Here is a 12,427-nt window from a genome sequence, read left to right on the forward strand (position 1 = left end):
GTGCAGTTTGTTTGGATAGTTGAGTATTTATAGCTGTTGGATCAGCTTTTTGTCCTTTTCAGGAGACTGGGTGATAATGGTGATCAGTGTGTTTTTTGTTGCGGGTGTATTGTTGTGATAAGGGGGAGAGATTATCTGTCACTGATTGATGGTGTCGTTAGCTGGTCTTTTGTGTGCAGTGATCACCGGTCTTTGTAGCTGGGTAGAGTTCATTGACTTTTTACAGACTGTATTTTTACAGTTTGTGGGAACACAGACAGAGTTCTAGCTCCTGTCCTCCGAAGATTCTGGCCACAGAGACTGGTGAAACGTCAGGAAGAACAACCTTCAGAACATGGCCAAGCAGCTCGAAAAACCTACAACCACCATCAAATCCCTGCCGTGAAAGCCTTTGAGAATACATTGAACTCCCTTAAGTTACAAATCTCATGGTTCACCACACTCTAGTCTTCCAGGCACCAAATAAAAACATATTTACAGTATTTGCATGGGCTTTTCAGGAATAAGCAATTGCTTTTGCTCTATTTGATGAGACATCTGTAATGCATGATTTTAGGTGTTTGTAATTTATAATCTCAGCAGCGCATTATGGTGGAGGCTAGAAGCTACGTACTTTGGGCTCCTGGGAGAAAAGGCAGGAGAATAGAGGGTTGGTTTGCGTTTGTTTTTAAAAGCAAATGAAAATCAAACTTTCTACTTGTTGTTAGCTGTTCAAAGAGCTTCCCCATTCAACATTTCCTTAAGTATGCAAGGAACTACTTCATAATCAGGCCTGTGAGCTTGACACTAAGAAAACAAAATAACGTATGCAGGCAATTCACGTTGTCCTGCAAAAAGGCTAAATGTACAGTCTGCCCAACCCAAGTGGAACTGTGCAGCTTTAATAACTTTATCAACTTGTATTTTCTTGTTGTTCTTTCTCTCTCTTGGCATAATCCCTCCGTGCTTACTGTTTTTTACTCTCCTTGTTTTGTTAACTATCAGGGGTTTAAAAGGCCAGAGAGCTATGTGCCGTCTCTCTCCCCTCCTGAGAGATCGATCAGCAGGCATGACTAAGCAGGCACTTCTCAGCTTAGCTTCCTAGGAGTGGGGTCTGGAAACATCTATACCTACTTTTAGATGCAGAAGTGCTGCTCTTAAGAATCCCATGTCGTGGTACAGTTCAGTTCGTACCAGAGGGACAGAAAGCTGCCTTTTTAAAACACAGAGCTTGAGAAATGTGCTTAAAGATCTTCAGAACAAATAAATAAATTGGGGATTTTACTTTCCTGGACCACAGCCCACAGGGTCCCTCCCGACCAGCGTGAGATTCAGTTTCTGATGGTATTCGTCCTTAAAAAACAATAATTTATTTATGGGTTGGGTCAGCAACTGTTGCCCAAGGTATTTGACTAAGTCTTTTCCTAGCATTTGGGTTTCTTTCAGTCAGGATTCAAGACCGTCTTTCATCCTGAGGCCCAAATTTCATTTCCAAAACATTCTTTGGGATGGCATTTTGGAGATGGATTGCGCCAAAAGCACCGTGGAGCTTAAAGCTCCTGGAAAAAACACCATGCAAGTCAAGAGCTAAGTCTTAGGAGAGGCATTGCGACTTCTAAGAACGAGGAAGAAGCCGTAGAGAAGTGGGAAGCCTCCGACTCATGGTGGGGGGGGTCAGGATGGCCTTCTGGCGAAGGTCTTGGGGGGTCACATTCTGCCTTTGAGATGGAAAAGTTTTTCACTTTGACTTTTGCCTTGAAGAACTTCTGACTGTCAAGCTTTCCACTGTCTATTGATTGACTCTTGACCTCTACGTCCTCTTACTTACCCTCCTTTTCCCTTCCAGACATCCAGCCTCCGGAAGGGAGAACCCGTGAGTGTCTCATGTGCATCGTCCAAAGAGATGGGTCCAAAACCATGCTCTGTGCAGAGAGCGAAGACGACGCCATGTAAGTCATGGCACGCGCGTGCTAGTTTCTGCAATCCAGGTGTGGATGGCTACGAAGCCGAGCTGTGGGTTTGCTCTCGGGAACAGTTAGAATAGAATTCTTTGCAGCGAAGATTATCATTGTTCAGCATTTACAGTATTTGTTTGTTCATTTGGCTTTACTTATTTACCATATTTTTCCGTGTATAAGACTATACTTTTGTCTAAAATCTTTGGACTAAAAATTGAGGGTCATCTTATACACGGAAGTAAGCTGTGGAGAGAAGAATAAAAAGAAGTGGAGGGGAAAGCAGGGATCAAAACAATTCTGCAGCGCTTTGATCCCTTTCCCCCTACACTTGCTAAGCCCCACTTAGATTTCTTAATTTTGGATTAGAAAAAGTGGGGGGGGGGCGTCTTATACACAGAAAAATATGGTATTGTTTGTTTAGCATAATTTGTAGGCCGCCTTCCTCCTGGCAGGGGGACCCAAGATGGGTCACAGCGTTAGAGCAAATGATGCCATAGGACCGGGGTCTCTATGGAGAAATCGCTGGTTCAGCAGTTCATGTTGGTTCGTTTCCTGGCCAAACGGCTGTCTGGTGCTTTGAAGCCCCGCTGCCCCGGCGGATGCCCACACAGAAGCAGTGGCCTGGTTTTCCTGCCCATGCTTCTCCAGGCACGGGGCTCTGAATGGGCGCCCACCAGAGAAGGTGGGGCTTTGAAACGCCGAGCACCCTGTTCGGCCAATAAACAAACCAACCTGAACTGCTGAACCAAAGATTTGGGCCCGATGCTTATAATAATCAACAGGGAGGAAATGCCGCTCGATCGCGAGTAGGCAGAAGAGGTGCCTTCTCCATCCTTGCACATTCCCAGCAGCTTAGACTACAAGCTCCATCATTCCCAGCCTTCCTGCTTGGGAAGATGGGGAATTGCAATCCAACGACGGGAGTAGTTTTGGAGGGCTTCCTGACATAATGCTGTACTTCTCTTGAATCCCTTTGGCAGAAGATGGAAGATTTATACCGTCTAAATGGTTTGGTGTTTTTGTTTATCCTGCCGTGGCTGCTTCAAGGGCCTCCCTCGGGGCCCTGACACTTCAGCAAAATAATTCCTTTAGGGATGTGGTAGCTCGTGAAAACTTTCCACCTCTTTGTTTCCCAACAAACACACACACACACACCACCCAACAGAGTCTGCTCAGCCCAGGCATACTTTCGAGGCACTTTTATCAGAGCTTGGAACATTGCGGTTGGAGAAGAACCCGGTGCGTTATTCATGATTTCATGGCAGCCCGGTGGTTCTTATTGCTAACGTGGTTCGTGTCATGCAGTTCATGAATTACTGTATGTTGCTCATTTGCAGCACACGGCGCTGCAGTGATCAACAGCTCATCAGAACAAAAAGAGTGACTTTACATCACTAAAAAACAAAGACTAATTCACATAAAATTGCCTGTTGGGGTACAACAATAGGAAATGATTTTTATCATCTGAACAGAACTACCAGGACACTTGGTTGAGTGGGGGAGACGGTGGCCAGGTGCTGCTGCCAGGAGAGGGTCAGCCCTTTCCCCCATCCCTGCTCTCCCTCCCTCTGGTTCTTTAAGGGCTAGCCTTGGATTCAACACCCTGAGCAGTGCTGAAATGCAGAACACCTTCTAAAAGAGAAGGCGTCTCCTCTCATTGCTTCGAAGGGAGGACTCTCCCACTGAAAAAGGGCCCGTGGCCGTTCTATCCCCAGGATGCCGGTCCATTCCAGACACAATTAAGTCATTTGTTGGTCATTAAAGTTTCAAATGGTTTGGTGCCAGGGGGGAGAAGTATTTTAGGAACTGGATGACACAGGCTGTCTCTCGACACATCAAGACAGCCTGCGGAGAAACCTCTGATCGCCTCCGGATTTTTCTCCTCCAGCCCAAGAATGAAACAAAAAAGCTTTTTGTAAAAAAAATCCACACTTGCACTCTGTGCAAAACCAGTTTGTTTCTTTTTTGAAGGCAAGCAGCTGGCACTGCACACACAGCGAGACTGGCTGACTTTCCCTAAGATGAAAATAACCCATCCGATGCTTCTGATTGTCAAGCCATAAGTCAGCAGCTGTTACCGTTTTTCCCATCATTTGTCAAAATTGTTCTTGGAAATCCTGGCTCAGGCACGAGATGTCTCTCCTGCTCACGGGGCGAGACAGACAAATGGAGGTTTGCATTTCTGCACTTAACCAGAGTGTTGTCCGAAGCATCCACTAGCAAGCAAGGGTCTGCTGCCCAGGCCCTCTCATCGGAGACCGAGCTCCTTGCAATCTCAACCAAGGGTGGCAGGGGTGACTAGAGGGAAATAAGTGCAGTAGGACCCTCTATCCACAGGATCAGTATCCACTGATTCACTTATCTAATGCCTGAAAATACTAAATAAAAAAAGACACATTTATGTATTTTCAATGTGTATTTACCAGAACTGCCTCAGACAGTTGCAGGAGAAATGCAGGGAACAACGACAGTCACTCTTTGTGGCCTTCATAGATCTCACAAAGGCCTTTGATTTGGTTAGCAGGGACGGACTTTTTTAAAATACTTCCCAAGATTGGATGTCCAGCTCAACTCCTTAACATCATCAGGTCATTTCATGAGGGAATGAAGGGGCACTGTAGTTTTTGGTGGCTCAGCATCAGATCCCTTTGACATCCAAAGCGGAGTGAAACAGGGCTGTCTCTTTGCACCGACCCTGTTTGGGATCTTTTTTGCTGTCATGCTGAAGCACGCCTTTAGAACTGCAACAAAAGGTGCCTATCTCTGGACTATTTATTTATTTATTTATTGGACTTCTATACCGCCCCATAGCGCTACAAGCACTCTCCGGGCGGTTTACAATTTTTAATTATACAGGCTACACATTGCCCCCCTAGATCAGATGGAAAGCTCTTTAATCTCTCTAGATTGAGAGCAAAGACCAAAGTCCAACTGAAATGCATGCGGGGCTTCCTCTTTGCCGATGATGCAGCCATTGTTGCCCACTCTGCTGAAGACCTCCAACAACTCATGAATCATTTTAGCAGGGCCTGCCAAGACTTTGAACTAACTATCAGCCTGAAGAAAACACAAGTTATGGCCCAGGGCGTAGACTCACCTCCCTCTACTACCATCTCCACACAAGAAATGGAGTTTGTTCATGACTTTGTGTACCTTGGCTCAACCATCTCTGACACCCTCTCTCTAGATGTAGAGCTGGATAAATGCATTGGCAAACAACCTACCATGTTCTCTAGACTCACAAAGAGAGTATGGCTTAATAAGAAGCTGACGACATAGACCAAGATCCAGGTTTATAGAGCCTGTGTCCTGAGCACACTCCTGTACTGCAGTGAGCCCTGGACCCTTTGTGCATGAGAGGAGAGGAAGCTGAACACCTTCTATATGTGTTGTCTCCGACGGATTTTTGGTATCACCTGGCAGGACAAAGTTCCAAATTGAATAGTCCTAGAACGAGCTGCAATTTTTTAGCATGTACACATTACTGAAACAATGATGTCTATGTTGGCTCAGGCACGTTGTGAAAATGGCTGATGGTTGGATCCCAAAGGATCTCCTGTATGGAGAATTAGTGCAGGGAAATCACCCCAGAGGGAGACCCCAGCTGTGATACAAGGAGATCTGCCAGTGAGATCTGAAAGCCTTAGGAATGGATCTCAACAGATGGGAAACCCTGACCTCTGAGCGTCCGGCCTGGAGGCAGGCGGTGCATCATGGCCTCTCCCAATTTGAAGAGACCCTAGTCCAGCAGGCCGAGGCAAAGAGGCCGTCCCGAAACCAGCAAAACTAGGGAGCTGGACAGGGGACAGATTATATTTGTCTTCAGCGTGGAAGGGATGGTCACTCTCAAATTGGCCTTCTCGGCCACACTAGATGCTGTTCCAAGTCCTCCACTCAGAGCATGTGACCATAGTCTCTTGAGACTGGAGGATGCCTTACCAGAACTGGCCTCTAGAGGGTGCCAGAGACAATGCAATGCATAGCATTTGATGTTTCCACTTTTTTCAGCATCTCGGGGGCAGGGATGGCTTTGAGAGAATTCATCTCTCCTGGGTCCCACAGTCCTACTGTAAGAGTCTGAATAATAGACGCATGCTTACGGAGTCTGCCATGCTGGCCATGGGACATGAGAACAAGGGAATCTGCACATATCTGTTGTTCCTTGTCTTTGTCCTGCTCAGCTTCTTCTCTAGCTTCTGAAGTTTCTACAAACATGGTGTGCCTATCTCCTTCACACCTACGGTGGCTTCCTTGAGGACTAGAAACATATTTACGAATCCGATGCAAAAGATCCTCCCTAAATGTTGGACTCTGAAAACCCTGAGCGTGCGTGGGCTTCGCAGCTAGTTACAAACCGCTGTTGTTCTACAACGCCCATCGATCACAATGAGCCCATTTTGCACGACGAATTCTGCCCACAGAGCCCCCACCCCTCACAGGCTGAGCCTGGAATCTGCACACACACAGAGCAGCTGCTTTTTAGCTGCCAGTGGGTGGCTGGCCAGCTGGAAGGGCCATGTCACAAGCTTTGAGAGCTGGAACTTTCTTCTCTTTCCTCCTGACAAGAAGAGAGACCCAACAGAATCAAGGAATAGTGAAGTTGGAAGGGGCCTCGAAGGCCATCCAGTCCAGCCCCCTGCTCGCTGCAGGAATTTACGTCAAAGCAGATCTGCCAGGTGGTTGTCTACGTTTTCTCTTGAAGACCTCCAGGGTTGGAGCCCTCGCCACCTCCCTCTGAGATTATGGATTCCATTGTCGTACTGCTCTAACAGTTAGGAAGTTTTTCCTGAGATTCAGTCGGCTTGTATGACACGATGTTGGTTTTCCAGGCTTAGAAGGAGACTTGATTCTCTCTCTCTCTCTCTCTCTCTCTCTCTCTCTCTCTCTCTCACACACACACACACACACACACACACACACACACACACACACACACACACAGAGAGAGAGAGAGAAACCACTGTACTATACTATTTCCTATGGTTGGGGGAAGCAGACATTGAATTAACCCAAGAGCTTATCTACAGACGGGTCTATTCCCACCCACCCATGCTCTTCTGATGCAGAGACTTGCATGCATGAATAAGCCCTCACAGTTCTTGCAGGTTGTGTGAAGGTCTGTTCCCAGGACCAGCCAACGGAGAGAGTGTCCGTCCTCTCTCCGTTCTGCATTGCGAGTCTGCCTTTCTCGCTTTGCTGTTATTTCGGGTCCCACGGATTACTGTTCCTCAGGGACAGAGAAAGAGGAATGAGATGTGTAAGGAGGACTCGTGATGAAGCGAGAGCCTCCCCATTCTGGGCCATAGGGAGGAAGAGGAGGAGGTTGTCCCTACGAACTGGAAAAGAAAAGAAAAAAAGAGAAATAAAAAAAAGAGAAAAATATTGTAGCCCTTTAAAGACTTAAGTTTTGTTTCAGTGCAATCTTTTGCGTATCTAAATGTACTTCCTCAAATACCACAACAGTTTTGATCCACACCATCTTGTGCTACAAATAAAATTTCCTCTCCCCCCCCCCCCACGCCCGCTTTTCTTTTGCCAACGTGTTGAGATAGAGGAGCCCTGTGACCTTGTCGGAGACTCCTAAGATCTCTAGATTCTAATGGCTGTAAAGCTCTCGTACGGAGACCCACAGAGATGCTGGAGGTACTCATAGGAGAAGAGTCCAACCTTCACCGGCCTCGTTCTTGTGCGAGAGAAAAAGAATCCAGAACCATCTTCTCTTCGCCTGCCAAAGGGAAAGATATTTTTTCTGTTGGTCTCAGCTAGAAGGGTGCACCTCCAAGGAACATTTTGCATGAATAATGCAAACGGCATAAAACCACAGTGGTTGAAGATTTATGCCCACATTCTTGTATTTCCAGTCACCATGTATGGATGTGATAGCAGGATGGTAAAAGAGAGCTGACAAGAAAATGAAAAAAATTCATTTGAAATGTGGTTCTGGAGGACAGCTTTGCAGATTCCCTGGACTCCCGGAAAGGCAAACAAGGGGGTCTTAGATCAAATCCAGCCTGAACGGTCTCCAGAGGCAAAAAAAAAAAAAAAAAAAACATTGAAGCCGAGGCTGTCCTCCTTTGGGCACCTCCTGAGAAGACAGGATTGTTTCTGGAAAAAGAGAATCATGCTGGGAAAGGTGGAAGGCAGCAGGAAAAGAGGAAGACCCAATACAAGATGGATTGACTCCCTAAAGGAAACCACCGGCTTGAGTTTGCAAGAGCTGAGCCGGGCTGTGGAAGAGGAAAGATTCTGGAGATTGCTCGCCCATAGAGTCACCATGAGTCAGAGGCCATTTTATGGCACATAACAAGAAATAAAGGACTGCCTTGCTCAACACACTTTAGAAAACAAGTCCCTTTGGGTACCTTGCGTGCATCGTTTTGATCCATCACACAGTCTTCTCTCTGTGTGTGCGATTCATATGAGCTTAGCTTCCTGAGGGTGGGGGGTGGGTGGGGAATGCTCCTCTCAAGCTCATGCCGGAAGTGAGGAATTCTGTGTTGCCTAAAATGCTTTGCCAAGATGTCTCGTTGGTTGGAGGCTCCCTAAGCTGGGGATGAACTCAGGGACTACAATGACCGTTATCATCGCAACGATGCTCTAGGCTGGTGGGAAGGCTCTCTCTTTCTCATCAGGAATTCAATTATTTTTTTAAAAAGAAATCCTGTTTACTAAGCGGAAGGCATTTGCTGGTGCCTTGTATTGTACTTGTCACAAAGGTTAAGGGAAAAAAATCACAGAAGAGAAAAGAGGCTGTTATTTTCTTCCCTATTTTTTTCCTCACCACTGAAAACCCCTTCAGGAGGGACAGAAGGAACGGCTACGAAGTGGTCTTTAAAAGATGGGTCTCACTTTAGTGGTATTTCAGGAAAAGGCAATCAGCTGCAAGCGAAGCGTTCCGGAAACAAGACCACCAGGGTTAAAACCGGGAGGAGAGGAGGAGGAGGGCATCTCGCCCTACGTTATTCTTCCCGAATATCCCCAAGACAAGATGCTCAACCAAGAGAGAACAGATTTTGGTCCCTTTGCAGGTGATGAGCATTTAAGCACCACGGAGGCAGTCCTAGAATCGGAGAAGTCATTCAACGCTGCCACGCTTCCAACGGGATCCTCCAAATAGGATTCCACGGGGAAACTTTGCTTCCAGACCCACCGCTGTCAGCGAGCAAAGCAGCCCGGCTTAACCGGGTATGGTGGACGTCCCGGGAGCTGAGGGGCGCTAGATCTGTTCGAGCCATCTTGAATCGTCGGTGGAGGCTCCTTGGCGGGGGCAACGGGAAATAATTGCCAGCAGCCTTCGCTTGCCTTCCGGAGGGAGATCAGGAAGATGCCCCACGAGCGGAACAACTCCTGGGAGACAGCTGGGTAGACGTGGCCTTTATGGCGATTGTCCCGCGAGCCCTGGCTGGCTGGCTGTGCATGGCTGGGGATTACCTGGAATGGGATCTGGCTGGCTCTCTTCTGGGGAGGGAGGGAATCCATCCAGAGGCCAGCCAGAGGATGATCTGAGGGTGTCCTCTTGATTTAAAGGCCCCGAACCCTAAGGACGGAGGCTAGAGCCCATCCACAGTGAGTGGCATCTGGATAGCATCAGGGTGAGCAGACATCCCTGTGTCTGGACCACTGGAATGTGGAGTCCCTCTCATTGGTCCCCGTTGGTAGGTCAGCCACCGCCTTTGAACCCACCAAGGTTTCCGGACGGTCTCCAAAGGTGATGATCCCCCTTTTCTACAAGAGTTCAGGAACAGCCCACCCGCATTCCGATGCTCCCCAAATGTGTGGCACTACAATTCCCACCATCCCCGGCCAGCATGGTTTTGCTGTCTCTTAAGCAATCCCATTAGAGAATTGTTGGATGTGTTCATTCATGGTCAGCAGGGTGGAAGTGAGCGGTTATCATTCTCAGCGCCCACAAATTTCCAAATTTGCTTGCCCAGGAAGTCCTCTTACAAGGGCCAGCAGCTATTCTGAAAGATAAACAGTCCCTTCTGGAGAGAAAGGTTACGGTTCCCCTTGACATTGAGTCCAGTCGTGTCCGACTCTAGGGCGCGGTGCTCATCCCCGTCTCCAAGCCGTAGAGCCGGCATTTTGTCTGAAGACCATTTCCGTGGTCACGTGGCCAGTGCGACTAGACACGGAACGGCGTGACCTTCCCACTGAGGTGGTACCTATTTATCTACTCGCATTTCTACATGCTTTCGAACGGCTAGGTTGGCAGGAGCTGGGATGACTGACGGGAGCTCCCTCTGCCACGTGGATTGGATCTTACGATGGCTGGTCTTCTGACCTTGCAGCACAGAGAGAGAAAGGTGGCCTGTAAATAAAGTAAAATTAAATTTAAAAAAGAAGGCCTGGTGTAGTTCAGGGGTCAAAGTGTTAGCCAGGGAAACTAGGAGATCTGGGTTCAAATCTCTCCTGAGCCACTAAATTCACTGGGTGACCTTGAGCCGGAACATACTCTCTCCGCCTGACCCGCCTCACAGGGTTGTGGGGAAGACAAGAGTGGAAGTCTGGAAAGGAGCGATGAACCCACCAGTGGAAAATACAAATAAAGGAAACACATAGTCACCAATACCGCTCCAAACCCAAGAGTTGGCGATACAGTGGTGCCCCGCATAGCGACGTTAATCCGTTCCAGATTAATCATCGCTATGTGAAAACATCGCTAAACGGAACTGAAAAACCCATAGGAACCCATTAAACTTCGTTTAATGCGTTCCTATGGGGCCCAAACTCACTGTTCAGTAAAGATCCTCCATAGCGCCGCCATTTTCGCGCCCTTGGTAAGTGAGGAAACCACGCGAAAATGGTTGTGGCGGCCATTTTGGGCACCCGGCGGCCATTTTGGAACCGCCAATCAGCTGTTTAAAAAACATCGCAATGCGAAGATCGGTAAGCGAAATGCTTACCAATCATCGCAATGCAATGTTTTGCCCATTAAAACACCGCAATGCGATCGCATTAACAATATAAAAAAATAGATCGCTATGCGGATTCGTTGTTAAACGGTGCGCTCGTTATGCGAGGCACCACTGTACGTGTATTTCCCTTCTGCAAAAGTGGGGTGGAGAGGGGAAATGGGGGGGCCTTTTAAGCGTCCCTCTTTCCTGGCGTGAATGTATTCACGTGTTCCTACTCTGGTTTTGTTTACAGAGCTTGGAAGCTGGCGATTCTGGAGGCAAAAGCAACACAGGTAAGCTCCCTTGGCATCACGCGGGCCTCGCTTGGTGACTCCACTCCTAGAATGTTCCAGGCCTCAGCTGGGGGATGCTGGGAATCGTAGTCCAAAAATGGAACCAATTCTGCAGGTCTGATCACACCAAGAAAACGGAAAGCTTGTCTTAAGCAGGTTTCCATTCTTAGTTTCTCAAAGCAAGATCCCACTAGATGGGAAATCTATGTGATTTAACAATATCATTCAGTTTTAAAATGTCCAGGAGATTCCTAAAGAGCAGCCAATGGAGAAAGCAACGTTTTTCCAGGTGCCATAATCGGGAGAAAAGGTTAAAGTCCTAAAATAACTAGGGACATTTGCAAGATTTCTGTTCCTTTAGAGACTCAAAATGGACCAGGTGGAGCTGAGTTTCTTTAACTTTTTAAAAAAAGTCCATTTTCCCAGAATTCCCCAGGTGAGTCATGTTGTTATTGGACTTGTGGTCCAAAAAAATCACAAGCTGAAGCTCCCCCCGCCCCGGCCAAGCTCTGACCTCAGCTGATCTCCATGCATTTGAGTGAAATCTGACGGTGCTTTTCATGTATGTCTCCTGGGAGGGGTTGTGGGGAAGCAGTGGGACCCGCTGGGCATCTGATTAAATCTCCAGCCCCCCTCCCGGCTATGTGATGCCGAGCGTTGGCCTCTGAAAGGACACATTCATTTCCTGTGCCTCTTCAGCTCTATTTTTAACCGAGCCACTTTCTAATTTCCCTGGCTAATTACAGATCAATAAATGCAATCCAGCTTGCTGGTCGATCTGTTGAATGTCACTGGGAAGCCCGAAGCGCTCAGGGTCAATGCAAGAGGCCGGAGCCTTTGGAAGTCAAAGACTGGGTTGACTCTGTGGAATGGGGACCGTTAATTTCAACTGCTATCCGTTGCCTGCATGTGTTTCCCTCAATAGTGTGACGCCACTTTTCTTCCTTCTTATCTCTTATTTCTGACCAGCCTCCCTAGCATTATGCAGCTGTGGTGGTATCTCACATGACGTTTGCCACCCGGAGAAAAGTTGGGGTTTTTACCAGGAATAGCTGCACGGATTTGTTAACATTCTGTGGCTGCAGCCATCCTTACCTGGCACCAGTTGAACTGTTGGTGATCATTCCGTAACATGCTGTCCACTCAACCAACAGCTAAGAGCGTGGCGAAAACTAGTGTACTTTCAGCCTAGAGGCACGTAGTCTTCAATCTTGCTATCACAGGCAGACCATATATTTGGCTATTCGTTCGTTCATCCATCCATTCATTCAATTTTTCCACTGCCCATCTGGCTACAAGA

General features: G+C 47.6%; 1 protein-coding gene across 2 annotated transcripts in view; it reads left to right on the top strand.

The window, feature by feature from the left end:
- The window catches only part of PLEKHB1 (pleckstrin homology domain containing B1), a 38,788-nt gene that overhangs the window by 16,186 nt on the left and 10,175 nt on the right, over positions 1 to 12,427 (top strand). For both annotated transcript variants that reach the window (XM_072993434.2, XM_072993435.2), the window contains exons 4-5: positions 1,826 to 1,928; positions 11,088 to 11,127. In XM_072993434.2, coding sequence (XP_072849535.1) covers positions 1,826 to 1,928; positions 11,088 to 11,127 — 143 coding nt within the window. The remainder of the gene's footprint in view (positions 1 to 1,825; positions 1,929 to 11,087; positions 11,128 to 12,427) is intronic.

Source organism: Pogona vitticeps, chromosome 3, assembly GCF_051106095.1.
Source record: "Pogona vitticeps strain Pit_001003342236 chromosome 3, PviZW2.1, whole genome shotgun sequence".
Lineage (NCBI taxonomy): Eukaryota > Metazoa > Chordata > Lepidosauria > Squamata > Agamidae > Pogona > Pogona vitticeps.